The sequence below is a fragment of the Falco rusticolus genome, chromosome 6 (assembly GCF_015220075.1).
Source record: "Falco rusticolus isolate bFalRus1 chromosome 6, bFalRus1.pri, whole genome shotgun sequence".
In the NCBI taxonomy this organism is placed as follows: Eukaryota; Metazoa; Chordata; class Aves; order Falconiformes; family Falconidae; genus Falco; species Falco rusticolus.
The window spans coordinates 83,355,723-83,370,738 of NC_051192.1; the positions used below are offsets into that span (position 1 = coordinate 83,355,723).

At 37.8% G+C, this 15,016-nt stretch overlaps 1 protein-coding gene across 3 annotated transcripts in view; it reads right to left on the minus strand.

The window, feature by feature from the left end:
- The window catches only part of IBTK (inhibitor of Bruton tyrosine kinase), a 57,780-nt gene that overhangs the window by 34,598 nt on the left and 8,166 nt on the right, over nt 1-15,016 (minus strand). For all 3 annotated transcript variants that reach the window (XM_037391474.1, XM_037391475.1, XM_037391472.1), the window contains exons 2-10: nt 14,236-14,903; nt 10,725-10,821; nt 9,709-9,833; nt 8,572-8,682; nt 7,197-7,367; nt 5,896-6,013; nt 3,948-4,128; nt 2,706-2,829; nt 274-451 (exon numbers count right to left, since the gene is read on the minus strand). In XM_037391474.1, the coding sequence (XP_037247371.1) occupies nt 274-451; nt 2,706-2,829; nt 3,948-4,128; nt 5,896-6,013; nt 7,197-7,367; nt 8,572-8,682; nt 9,709-9,833; nt 10,725-10,821; nt 14,236-14,559 (1,429 nt within the window). In that variant the 5' untranslated portion in view covers nt 14,560-14,903. The remainder of the gene's footprint in view (nt 1-273; nt 452-2,705; nt 2,830-3,947; nt 4,129-5,895; nt 6,014-7,196; nt 7,368-8,571; nt 8,683-9,708; nt 9,834-10,724; nt 10,822-14,235; nt 14,904-15,016) is intronic.

A 15,016-nucleotide genomic window follows, 5' to 3' on the forward strand; every position in this document is an offset into this window, starting at 1 on the left:
ATATGTGACAAGATCATTACACTGGACCCTTGTACTACTATTACTCTTCAGAAGTACTTTTCTTCCTGGAAATCTTCACATGAGGGATAACTGAAGGTTGTAAGGTAAATCTTAGTATTACTGAAGAAAGAGAACAGTAGTGGTCAATGCTACCAACCATCAGCCACAGAGGACAGACAGAACGAACCCACCACTTAATATTGTGAAGCTGTAAAGATTCAATTAAACTTTGATATTGAAGTACTTAAAAACGGTTAAGAAAGCACAGCTAACCTTTCTTTTCTGAGATTTTCCTCCCTTCTTCCAGCCACTTCCCTGTAAAGGCTTCACCATCCTGTGTGACAAACATTATTTCGTTCTCATTTAAAGCAACATCAGACATGAAGACTTGCCGGCCATACACCCAACGACACTGTTTCATGGAGTTGTTAGATGACTTCCAGCAAAACACCTGCAATATTTTTTCAGAGAAAAGGTCAATTTTCATATCATATAAACCCAGTTATATATTACAAACTACTTTTTTGAAACACAAGAACGTGTCATCTCAAAGTTGCATACAGAAGGAAAAAAGACTTCTTCAAAATTATACCTTAAAGTGTTATGAACATCTATTACAAAGAACCCACAAGTAAAACAGGGAAAACCTATTATGATATCAAGACCATTTGCTCGTGAAGGGCACTTGAAAAGCTTCTCTGAATATTCAAACTACTTCACAGCAGTCACCTACCGATCAGTTTTTACTGACACAACAAGGACAGCAAAAGTTGTCATCAAGTCAAGAAACAAGTTTAATCTAATTCTTCATTTACAGATCTGTCAAACTGATTTGCTTATAAATCAGGCAAAATTCAAAGTCAGCACACCAAAAATTTAAACCACTTCAGGTTAATTGTTTGACAACAACTCAGGTTTCTCTGTACTAGCCATGGTTTTAGAATGGAGATAATGACCAAATACAAACTTCAAAACATTCAACAGAAACATGATGAACTGCACGCACACCATGATCGCAACAAGGTATACTGTAGGTGTCGAAAGAAGCGAGCATGAAGAAACAATCCCACACAAGATAAAGCCCAGATGTGGCATTAGCCAGGCTTTCATCTTCTCCCATTGAAGAACCTGCACAGGTCTGTTAACACCTACATAAGGAGAGGACAAAAGAATTTGACTAACCCATTTCCTTTGCCCTCTCTTGAGACCTACAGAATCCTAGAATGCTTGAGGTTGGAAGGAATCTCTGGAGGTCATCTAGTCCAACCCCCTGCCCAAGCAGGGCCACCCAGAGCCAGCTGCCCAGGACCATGTCCAGATGACTTCTGAATATCTCCAGGGATGGAGATTCCACAGCCTCCACGAGCAACCTGTGCCAGTTCTACCCACCCTCACAGCGAAAAAGCGCTTCCTGACATTCAGACAGTCTTCTTTCTTTCAGTTTGTGCCCACTGTTTCTGGTTCTGTTACTGGGCACTGCTGAAAACAGCCTGGCTCCATCTTTTTTACATCTTCCCTTCAAGTATTCCCTTACATTGGCAAGGTCCCCCTCGAGCCTCTTCTTTTCTAGGCTAAACAGTACTCTCTTAAAGAGAGTACAATCAAGACAGACCAGGAAGTGCAGATTCAGGAAACAGAAGTATTAACATTCCATCCCTCTCCTTAGTCAATAATTTATAATGCCAAAAAGTACTAAAGATCCCAGCATTTGTCAGTATTCAGCATGGAAAGATATGAAAGGTAGGTTGACATAGTTGCACTGAAGCAGGAAGACAAAGTAGTTTCTTTGACACTAAAGCAGCGTCCCAAAGATGCTGAAGGGGCACTACCAATACTACAGATGCTGGAAGCGAAACCTCACATGAACAACTACCAAACTGAAAGTTTATAATATGTGAGACAACTAATGACCTAATAAACAGATAAGATCATCCCAAAACACATAATTCAGCCAAATGCAAGGAAACACGCACACTGCTCCCTATTTTGATATACAAGCTCAGTTTTTACCATTCTTTAAGACAGCATTTCAGTAACAAAACCTTTTTGTAAACACCACTAGATGGCACTGCAGGCTTAGATCGCCCAGTGAGCAGCTTAGAAAAGGCTGGAATTTTCAAGGGTCCTATAAACCGTTACTGTATGAAAGAATGAGGAAAGAAAACAATAAATCCACCACAGTATTCTATTTCTAAGACGACACACTGTCTACACTTAACTATAAATACTAAACAATTCACCAGGTTTAGCTGCAACTTACCAACATCCCACCTATAAAACAGCTGCTTTTCAGCAAAGGCTCTAAAACTTTAAGTCCAGAAACTACTTGGAGGCTACTTCTGGAGGATGTAAAGGTGACAGGGTAGGTGGGGTGAGAGGAGAGATGGGGGGACGGGTGGAAAGAAAAAAAAACACCCACAAAAAACACAGACCATGAACACTATATAACCACTTCTCTCTGCAAAAACAGTGGAGTTTACACCTTTACTGAAAAGCTAGTAGAAGTTCACAGATTCAGAAATAAACTACTGTACATTACTTCAGTATCTCCCCACAGTCCTTAAAAAAAATAAATCACTAGCAGTTCTACAGAAATTAACTGAATATTTTCTGTCCATGATTTTTGTCTTGTCTCAGGTTTGAAGTTTGTTTGATTAGTCAGTATGCAGCTTGCTATATAATTATGATTTCTAGGCACAACTTACTCTTCCAGCTTCATCCAGCGCTAGAATGCAAATCTTCTGACCCCCGTTTTCTTTAAGATGCTCAGTATCTACCTTATATTCCAAATATCCCCCATTAACAAGAATTTTTTTAAGGTTTAGCTGTCTGAAAGAACACAAAAGATTAAATTAGTATTTCTTCATTATGTACTTACGTTGCTTCTATAACAGTTACCTTTTCCATTTAGAGCACCAGTTAGAAAATATAGTTGAGGTAGTGACACTGAAAAAATATTTTCATTTCTGCTAATAATGACCGCAAATAAAATACTATTAGTAGACTGTAATTTTTGTTTTGCTTTTAAGTAAGTTACATCATATTCATAGGTTCTTCACAAAATTTCCTAAGTAGAAACCAATATATGATTTAGCTTTGATCTTTAGCATTAGAAAAATTATAGTTGCATAAATTTCATTTAGCTGTTTGTATTAAAAGACCTATTCTATCCCAGTAGGCCATTTCTCAGGTTTTTGGTGCATTTTGGTTTTTACCTGATCAAAACCATGCATATTACCTCGTTTCAATTTCTTAGTATAAGAGAGCAGTACGTAGTATTAGGTTTCTCCAAGTGCCAGCACCTTCACTTACAACCATGTAGAAAACAAGGTATAGTCACCTCTTATAATCTGTTATTGAAAACTATGTAAGAGAGTATGGGATCAAATAATTGCCTAAATCTATGAGCCATGGGCCCAGTTTCTTTTAACAGGTTTTTCATCCAGGTTTTAGCATATGGACCAGATGATGTCACAAGGTCCCCCCTGCAACCTAAATTACCCTTTGTAATATACTACGTGCACAAATTAATTACAAAATTCAGACCCCCAATTACTGATGCAAAATTATAAGAACATAACTAAATAGAATAGCAGATCTTCAGCACCCTTACCAAGATACCTTTATACAAATTCAGGCTAACAGAGGAACAAACAATACCAGTTCCAGTGTTTTTAAACCTACGGAACAAAATATTTCCTCTTGGTATGCTTTTCTTAAAAATACCTTTGGTAAACAGTGAGTGGCACCTTAGCTTCATCTAATAACAAAAACAAATAAAAAAGATGGCTGCAGTTCATATGAAAGAACTGCAAATTAAGAAAACTCAGGGGAGCACTCTATTATCTCTACTTTATGCACAACAATCTTTAAAATACCTTGCAAGTATAAGACTACAGTGAAATCTTCACATATTTTTCATGACAAATTAGAAAAGTAACACATACTTTGAAGCCATCTTTTTGCACTGATAGTCTGCAAGTAAATAAATATCTCCTCTTTCAGTAACACATACTGTAGCGCCATCACTTGCAGAGACCAAGGACACAGAGATATCTTTATGGTGTAAAGCAGAAACTTGGCAAGGTGTAGTTACACGTTTTTCTCCATTAGGATCCAGCAGAAAACCTAGAAAACATAACATACCCAAAAAACATTATTTGCCATTCTACACACTGTGCATTTAAAGGACACTTTGCTACACTGCTTTGAAGAACCTTTAAATTCTAAGAGTTTTTTTAGGTGGGTAGATAATTCATCTTTAAAATAATTAGACAGGTAAGAGACTCCACACATTCTTGTTCGTTCACCACAAACACCAGAAAACATTCAAGATTTGATGCATAAGAAATGAAGTAAGGCATATTCTTCAAGGAAAGCTATTTAATGCAGTTAGATTCTGCAATGGTACTGCCTTTGATTTCAAAGAAAGAACATCTATTTGATCATACTACAGCTCAAGACACTAGAAACATCATCACACTGGCATAAACTATAGATTATTTCAGCCATTCGAGGACACCAAACAAGCTTGTCATAGAAGTTACTACAACCACACATAAGCATGAAGACAGGCAATTACAAGAAACAGCAGACAAGGTTGGAGCTGTAAGGTAAGGTTACTAAAAACATTAAAAAAAAATAAATCAGGCCATTGCTGCTCCACTGCATCAAGAAACCTAACACAAAGTATCTCATACAGAACATAACCCTGCTCTGTGTGCACTTATTTCTGTGCCACAGAGTACAAATATCCAGGAAAAAGCAGCACAGCTACCCCTAAAGCTGAAAATGACCAAGTCACGTGACAGTGTACTGCTATGCCCAAACATCTTAAAGAGGCAAGGTTTATCACCACAGGGCTATCACAGTGCTCAGCTGACACAACTATACTGCTTAGAACCCAATTACTGTCTCATATGGTACTGCACTGGGCCATGTGCACACCAGAACAATCTCAACAACACACGAAACCACAAAAAAACAGTATGTATGACTGATGCATTGGAAAAAAAAAAAATACTCATTAGTAAGATACTTCTCTGACAAAGACAAGTTTTTTCACATACCTTTGCAATCTTAAATAGGAACACAAAAAAGTGCCTGAACCTGATGCCAGAACTGATGCAGATTAACTGTAAGTACCAGAGCTAGCTAACAGTTTTGTTTGCACACAGATACAGAACTGCAGAAATGCAAATCCAAACCAATATTGCAATACCTGTTTATTAAAAAAGACAAAAGCAATTAAAATATCCCATTCATACAACAAATCAAAAGTTCACTAGTTGGTAATATATTTTTGTTAGGTTCTTTCTTGACTTCAGAATAATACTGAATTAAGATTCTGTAAATGGCATTGTTGAAGAAAATTCTAGATATGGGCAAGCATTTCAGTTTAAAAAGTTGGTATGGAAAAAGTTATCAGTAGCATGTTTACAGTGCATGGTGAAAAAAGGACATAGGCAGGAGAGCTGAATGCTAGTTTATAATTTATTAAGGGCAGTAGTACCAGCCAGGCCCCTGGAAGGAGACAAGTCTGCCTTGGGGTAATTTGCATCGCAAACAGCACATTCAGTTTCATGAGAGCCTTCACCGGCAGGACCACACAAGACACATGGAAGGCAAACTAATTACAAAAGAGTTCAAATAACAGAGCTAAGTCTGACTAGCTCCTATCATCTCAAAATGTGAAAGTGACTGGCAGGAATGAAAAATATTCTTCAGAAGAAGAGTGAATGATGTCATCAGACTGGTTTAAAAAAAAGGGGGGGGAGGCGGGGAGAGCAAGAAGAGAGCTTTAACAAGGCTTCTGTTGCAGAACCACATAACAGCTTCAGCACAAATAACATCTCTTAATGGCTCAGTTTTGCTTTCAGAACGCTTCTACCTTACCTAGTTGGCCGCCGTTCAGCCCCATGGTATACACTGCTTCCTTAGTCCATAGCACTGTATGGAATCTGCCTGCAGCCACTCCAACCACCATTCTACCTTTCAGGTTTTTTGCCTGAACCTAAGCACAAATCCAAAGTACATCTTAATATTAAGCAGCAACAGGTGAATTTCTCATGTACAAACTTCTGACAACATTTCATTCTGAAAGTCATCAAGAATTGGTATCAATCCACATACAGTCTTAAATCAGGATTATTTTAGAAGTTTGTCAAGTGGGGTGCCATTGCACTAGCAAAGCATGTATGATAACGCAAAGATAACACAAAAATATTGCACAAAAAGTAGTCAAATTTTTGCATTATCTAATCAGAACAAGAATCAGATTTCCTCAGGCTGTCTTAAGATGTTGAAACAAGACTGTACAGGACACGTATAAGACAGCCAAAGACTCAGGTCCTGCAAAAGTGTCAAGTGAAAAGTTGCAGCTTTTAAGTCCTAATGCCCTAAACACACTACAGAACACTAATTCCACACTTCAAATTTAACTTGATTTTCCAAATCAAAATGATCAAGATCAAAGCAAATACTGTGGATACACAGCTATCATTACACTATTGAAAAGCACCCCATTGTAACCCAACACACTATCCTGTTGCATTTTGGCAAATTATTCTTTCCTACTTCTGTAACACTGAAGTGCAACGTTGTTCTACTCCAGATGAAGCTTTCTTTAAATAATAAGTGATTTAACTCTTACTTACTTAAGAAAAAAAAAAAAAAAAAAAAGAAAACATTAAGAGTTTGAGCATAGAAATACAGCCAAGATGCTAATGTCCATACGCTCTCTGCCCTGTCACTATTCCTCCCAAGGCATTATGACTCCAGAATGAATAGTGCTTCTAAGCAATGGACACAACCATCAAACCCCGAGATATACCATCCAGTGATTTAAAAGAGCAAAGAGCCTGAATCTCAAGTAATACCTATCTATTACTTTTATGTTATTTCACCTGCACAACAATATGGGGAAGAAAAGAGTTTTGGCAATTGTACCTTATATCATACTTGGCACTACACACTGTAGTACTGTTCAGGTTACAAAGTAAGATGTTTATCAGGACACAGTTAAGTATTTCAGATTAAGATGTATGATAACACAGAATCAAGATTTTATCTGAACTCACATTTGACTTAATTGTCCTGAAAAGGTTTACAAGTTATTTCCACAATCTTCACATTTTACTTTCTGTTGAAAAAATCCAACATATGAACAACTAAGCTTTGACTGATGTTATTTTTACCTGTCTAGGAACACTGCAGTTAGGAGGAGGAGGAAGAATACCCAGTTGATGGAAAGTATTTAAACCAAACGTATAAACATATCCGTCTTCTGTTAAAACAACAGTATGATCCTTAGCTGCAGCTATCTGGGAGCACTGATGGCCAGCTAAGCCTTCCACAAGTCTTGGAACCTGAACAAAAAAAAAAAAAACAGCATTGATATAAAAATATACTAGTTTGGTATTAGCCAGTGGCCATATATGAAAAACATTAAACCCAACAGAAAATCATGACCAAATATTGAACTACAGACAAAAATGCATTTGAACATACAATACACTCATTAACATAATTACCACAGCCAATGCAATAAGATGAGCTGTTTTCATTTTAAATGCATCCTCTCCTACCAGGGAGATGATTTTTAAACTACCTGTTCCAAAATTAGGTTGAAAACTATAACTTCTGGACAGCTGGACAAATATTAAATATTACCTCTTTTGTTTTTCTTTTTAAATTACCATGAGCAATAAAGATTTCTCCCTCCAAAACACAGGATAATCCTAAGAAAATTCCAGAGAAGGAAGCAGTAACATCCCTGGGTAACATCCCAAATTCAAAACAGCAATTTGCAAAAAAATCTCATTTCATAGAATTGCATTTTTTTAAAAAAGTGTTCAGAATTGAGCTCCAGTCTTCACTGAACATCCAGCGACACAATATCAAGTTCTACCAGATAACTGCTATTAGAAATTTTTAAAACTTATCGTGCTGCAAACTAAATGCACACTACCAGGTAATGCACACAGGATAAGGTACTAAAGACTAAGAATTGTATTGTCATCATATCTTAGTCTCCTCAAATTTTGTTTTTGCATATTGCAATATGTACTATTCAAACAAAAATGATAGGTGAGTTTTCAGTTAATAGCTGTGCAAGTCTAGGAAGGAGCAATCCTGCCATCACTTTTCATGCCACTACAGCTCCACAGTACTGCTTTTTCCTTTGTGCCAGTCTTGACACTCATCAGATAGCATCACAAACCTATTTAAGAAGCCAGCTCAGCCCAAAACTATTTGCTTCTACTTATATGGCATCAGCTAGCCTTTAAAACAACTCTTCCATAACATAGAAGTTTAACCACAGTACCTAGCTATCTTAAATTAAAATATATTTAAAAGCACATTTCTATTCTCTGTCACCTCACTAGTAGTACTGGAGAGGGGTTTTTTTTTTTCTGTTATTTGATGGGGAGCAAGGGCATTTGTTTAAAATCAACAGCAAACTCGTTTTCAAAGTACACTCACACAAACTCTAAATCACTTTTTAGACCTGATGTTTCAAATAAAAAAAACATCATGCTAGATTACACAAGATAGCATAAGATAGCACACCAGGCATGTTTGTTCATCACCATGACCCAAGCGTCCTCCTTGTCCATGTCCACATGTATAAACTTGACCTTTGTGGGAAAGGAACACAGAGTGGAATTTGCAGAGTACCACCTGAAATAAAAAGGGGTGGGGAGGAAGCAATATAGGACAAATTAATTTTCTTGAATAATCCAAGAATACCTGCCAGAACTACTGTGTGAAGAATTTCAGCTTTAAGAAAGATCTGCTTGTGAAAATACAAGTAAGATACTACTATTAATGCACAGGACCACCAAATCAAGTCATAAAACACAAAATATGTGATTTACATTTATTATGTACTGCCTAAACCTACCTGAAGAGACCTACTGTTTGTATTTATTAAAATCATTTCAAGCATGCCCCTACAGGCTAACAGAAGCTCAAAAGACTGAGTTTTAAGGACAACAATATTGCCTCAAAAGAGCTGAAGGAAACATGTTAAGACCGCAGCACAGACTGCCTGCCTTGAATGCTTGTTCAAGCTGTTCTTTTAACTTCCATGCATTCTTAAACTGAAGTCTCAAGGAGTTATTAAGGACAAAAATACTGCTACAGAAAGTGTGTTTAACAGCACGTGCTGTTTTCAACACAAGAAGAATTTTAATTCAACTTGTATCAAACAGATTCATTGTCCCACTTCACTACTGGAGTTGCACAAAAAGTCTGAAAATCGGAACAGATAAGGAGTACCATGTTTCTGGATTTATTTAATGATATATGAGCCATATATCCAAAGTAAATCATAGAAATAAAAAAAATAACTCTCCCTACCAAAATAGAGAACGATAATTTCATTGAGGGTGGTTGGGGGTGGGAGAGGAAAGCAGCAAGAATGTAATACAGCAGGCCTACTCTAGTACTCCATAGGTGCTCTAAGCTGCTTCCCAGATCAATAGAAGCTGCTTGCTGATAAATAACTAGGAAGAAAGAGAAAGAGATTGGAGGGGGTAGGGGAGGGACACATGACAAAATACCAAATACAAACACAACAAAAAAACCACAGACCCGACTTTTTTTTTCCCATGCAAAATTTCAAAACTTGGTAACATCTTCAGTATTTGTTCCCTCTCACACACCATTTCAAGTTCACTCAGAAAGGTGCCTATGTAAGAATACCTGTTTGATATACACGCCATTCCGAGGAAAAAGGTCCACCAATTCAGGATGATGTTTGCCCTGTTGACCACCATGACCCAAAGTAAAATTTATATTGTTTCCCCAGGTGTAGACTTCTGTGGGATCTGCAATGAAAAAAATTTTCTCTGCAGCTTGTAAATATACTGGTCTTGTGCATACTGACTTTGAAAAAGCAACTCCTGCTGTTTCTATCAAAAATTTGAATATGAAAGTTGTTTTTAACTAAACCTGAACTTTAAAAATATTTATTCTTGTAAGAAGTAAGGTGCTGTGACAATTTTTAACACTAACATGCTCAGGACTTGTATAACCAACGTTACTTAAACTGACTGGAAACAAGCTAAAAAGAAAAAAATTCACTGTACAACAAGACTGAACTTGGAAACATGGAGAAAAGAGGAAAGAAGGGGGTGTAGAGAAGTATAGAACAGTACATAAATAAAGAAACACTACTGGGAAAACTACTCCCCTGTCAAAGAAAATCTTGTACGCTACAAGTTATTCTTACACACAATCTCTCCAAATAGGAAATGAGTATTTAGAGTGAGTGTAACTAGCTTGCATCAAGCTACCTTGTCTAAAAAATATTCTGAAGACACAAGAACATATTCCCCTTCTTTTAACAAGACACAAAACTGACGTAAACTATCAAATTCAGAGACACTGAAGGCTCTCTAATAACTTCAATTAAAAGAGGGATGAGATCTCCACAACCTCTTTGGGTTACCTATTATATCACTTGGCTTTTTTTTTTTTTTTTTTTTTTTAACCTGTCATTTGTTATTCCTTCATTTTTGCTACACACATGCATCCTGTGCCTACTGCCAAGATTCTGCCCCTGCGGTCTCAGGATATTCGTGACCCCATATTTTCAGGTGTATCTCATTACACAGTCCTAATTAGAAACAGAGAATTTTGTCTACACTCATATGTACATTAATACATTGCTGAAACACACCTCCTTATAAAACAATTTAAGCAATTTGATTTCTTACCAGTTTTCTTGAACACCACATGGATTGGCCTATCTTTCATCACTAGATCCAGGGCTGATAAGCCTTCTTTATCCTGGACATACAGACTAACGCCATGCTGAAAGAGGAGAGGAGGGGAAGAGAAGAGCAGAAGTTAATTTTCAGTCCACAGCTTAAAGTGAGCCAGTTAAATGTTTGAGAAGCTACATGAATCTTTAATTGAAGTTTAATATTGATGAAGTATAATCTTCAGATTCACGTAAACTGTAAGCAAACCTGAAAAAAACAGTGCAATTCTGTTCAGCCAAGTATATATCATGTTAACCTATTAACTGGAATTTTATTGTATGAATACTCAGTGAGTAATAAGATGTAATCAGTGAAACACAAAGGAAACACACTTGAAAATAAAGCATGGCCATCTAGGAAGGGCAATGATTTACCAAAATGCATTCACCAGCTTTGAAGAACACATTTTCTTATATTGGCATATAGAGTCAGTTTTGACAAGCTAGAGAAGTGAGAACATCAAAAATACCCTGCAATGGCTTTGAAAACAAGCAAGGAACAGTGGTTCACAGTTGCTGAGAAAAGGCAAGAGGACATGAACAACACAACAGCTGCATGGAAGCTTCAGAAACATAAAGCGTGAACAGGTCATTCCTTTAGAACTCAGAGCGGGGTAAATATTCTCTGTATACACTGTCTTCTCAATGCAAAATACTGCTGCTACACCACCATTGGTTTTAAGGAAATCAAGTTTCATCAATCACATCCCAGAAGGGAAGAACTGCAGGTGTCCCCCCGCAGAACTGAGTGGATAATACTGCTGTACCTATGTACCACAGCTCATGGCTAATACAAAAGAAAACCTTACAGAATTTCACCCTTAAGAAGTAAACACATGAAATAAAAAAAAATCAACAGAGTGGGATTCATTCAAACATGACAGGACAAGTAGCTACATATGCAGTAGGGATTTTAACCCATAACTTCCTTTGGAAAAACACTTGCAATATGTACTATTGCAAGTTGCAGAACAACATACATTCTCCAAATTATAAAGGCTACCATACTAGCAACACTGCCCGTATTAATTCACTATATGACAGAAAGACCAACCTATTCTTATGATTTAACAAGTAGCTGGATATTCTTCTCTTTGGCAGCTACAGAAGCCATTTACAAGCAGAACACAGGCTGCAGTGCTATTCACGTGATCTGAATTTGTAAAAACAAACCCCAACTGCTGAGTGGCAAAACTTGTACTTAGATACAGTTTGAGAGTAAGTCATGACTGCCCCCAGCCCACAAAAGAAGTCTGCCATCCGCACCAGTTGTGTACCCCAGCTCTTGATTCTGGGCCCAGTACTGTTTGGCATCTTCACTAATGGCCTGGATGACAGGACAGAGTACACCCTCAGCAAGGCTGATGATGATATAAGACCAGGAGGAGTGGCTGACAAGCCAGAGAGTTATGCTGCCCTTCAGAGGGACCTTACCAGGCTGGAGCAATTGGCTCAGAGGAACTTTATGAAGTTCAATAAAGGGAAATGCAAGTCCTGGCCAGGGGAGGAGCAACCCACTATACAGCTGGAGGCCAAGTGACTGGAAAGCAGCCTGGCAGAAAAGGATCCAGGGCTCCTGGTGGACAACGAGTCCACCACAAGCTAGCAGTGTGTCCTCACAGCTAAGAATGGTAAAAGCATCCAGGGCTGCAAGTAAGTGTTGCCAACAGGTATTATTCAGCACTGGCAAGCCACAGCTGGAGTGTTGTGTTCAGGTCTGGACTCCCCAGTACAAGACAGACATACAGGAGCACATCCACCAGAACACCAAGAAACTAATGACTGAGGCATCTGACATACAAGAAGCTGAAAGCACTGGAATGCTCCGCCTAGAGAAGGTTGGGGGGGGGGGGGGGGGGGAGGGGAGGGGCTGTGTCTTATTAGTATGTATAAGTAACTGACTGGAGGTGAGGTGTAGATAGCAGTGATATTGACACAAGGGAACAAAAGAAACAAAGTAACAAGGGCACAAACTGAAACGTAAGAAATTCTGTTTAAACCTAAACACCATTTTTACTGCACTGGCATTAAAATATTGGAACAGAGATGTTTGAACCTCCATTCAAAATCCAACTGGACATAGTCCTGGGCAACCTGCTCTAGCTAACCTTGCTTGAGCAAGTGGGTTGGTCTAGCCAACCTTCAAAGATTTCTTTCTAGCTCAGCTATTTCATAAACTTATTCTGTAATCCCTTCCTGTTGTTGCTGTAATACCTTAAGGGCATATCCTTTTTATAATGCATACTGCACGGAGACTTCAGTTAAGGAACTGGGAAGCAGAGCACTCTCCATGAGCTGTTTCATTCCACTTCTTAGAAGAGTATCAGCAGAGCTAGCTATCAGAAAAATCTCACTCATTCATGCAGCTGATAGAAAAGTAGAATACATCTGGGGAGACCTGTACAGGTCTCTTCTAAGCAAGTACCAAAGATACAGATATACACACATGCACTAGAGGACTGATTACTTTTTCATACATCACATACAAAACTTCCAGTTTTGTAAAGAACAGAATTATATAAATTCTCACACCAGCAATGACTTTTGTCAACTTTCATGGAAACTTCCTCACTGTGTAAGGGTACAGAACATGAAATACATATTTAACAGTTATCAGACCTTCAAGAACTAAAAAATACTGGATCTACAACCATTTTGCTTAAAATCTTGTTGAAAGCAGAGTTTTCTGTTTACAAACCGCTAGTCATTGCAATTTAAAAAGGCTGAACTCAAAATGGAAAGTTGTCTGCCTTAAAAGGTATGCTTTTAAGTAACCCTGAACCACAAATATTTCATTTTCTTACATGGTTAAGGGACCCTGAACAGATCTCAGCCACATGTAGCTTTCCCTTTGCTATACTTGGGACAGGAAGAACAGAAGGAAAGACAATCAAAACTAAACACAACTTCTGAAGTGGTAGGGAATAAACAGCAATTGCAAGAAAGGAATAAGGGGTATTGAGCAAAAGCCCTGGTTAAAATATGAATGAAATAGGGATTTGCTTAGTAAAACGCTCCGCATCTTGAAGTGCTATCTCTCAAATGCAAGATTCACTTCTCATTATAACTCTACTCAAGCTTTCATTATTTTATGTTCTCTAAAAGCGCTACTTGGTACAGGGTTTTTTTTTCTTTATTGAAGAGTCTATTTTTAGAGTATATTTAGTCTGATCACTCTCCACTTTTAAGATCCTGACCCTGGATATCATCCACACAAACCAGTCTTCAAGGAAGTCCAGTTACTCAGGGATCCTTACTCAGTGCTGATTTCTGCATGGGCAAAGGCAGTTATCTTGTATGAACACAGAGACAACGTTTCAGTAAATCAATGTACTGTGATCTAAACACAGTATTAAGACAATCCTCAAGAGGCTTTCAGTCAAGTTTAAACCCCGCTTTTACACAACCGATAAAACCCTAAAACTTGTAGATACCAAGGAAAACTAAAGTTGCAAATCACTCACCTTCAGTAATGACAAAACACAATCAATGTATCCATAAAATATACTTCTGTGCAAAGCTGTCCATCCAGACTCTTTATCTTTTGCCAAGAGATCTACTCCTTTGGTCTCAGCCAACCAGTCTAGCACGCCTTTTTTGCCACAAGATGAAGCAAGATGTATAACATTTCTACCAAAGGCATCCTTTATAGTTGCAGCATTGTAGCAGTAAGAAGAGAGAAAGGCCTTGATCTGGCCTTCGCTTCCTCTGGTTACTACAGAAATAACATCCAAAGCATGCTGTAGAGATCGACACTTTGAAGTACAATCTGGCATGAGAGAATTCATCTTCACTTCTAAAGCTGCTCCTTTCCTTAAGGGGAACAACCCTTAAGTGTATCAAGGCACTCCAATTTAGTATACAACACAGTGCCTTAAAAAATTTGTAATTCCGAAGATGTAAATCCAGTTTTATTGAGCTGCCATCAGAAATCTTTGTACTGTTACGTTTGGCACTTGATCCAAATAAATACTTATAAATATATATTTTTAGAAGTCTTATTTCACCATCTTATATAACAAATGTTCTTGTCCATAGAAAATTCCAAAAGTGAACTAACTCACGTGTGCAGAGGGGGATTCCCCCTCCACACTACCTTATTCTTCTAAAACTCCATAATTGCAAGGGAGACCTGAAAGAGAACAAACCAGAACACATTAGTAAACAAAAATTATTTTCCTAAGCAACTGTACCTATTTAAATGCATATCAAACTAGCACTTGTAAGTTCAAGAGCAATGTGGCA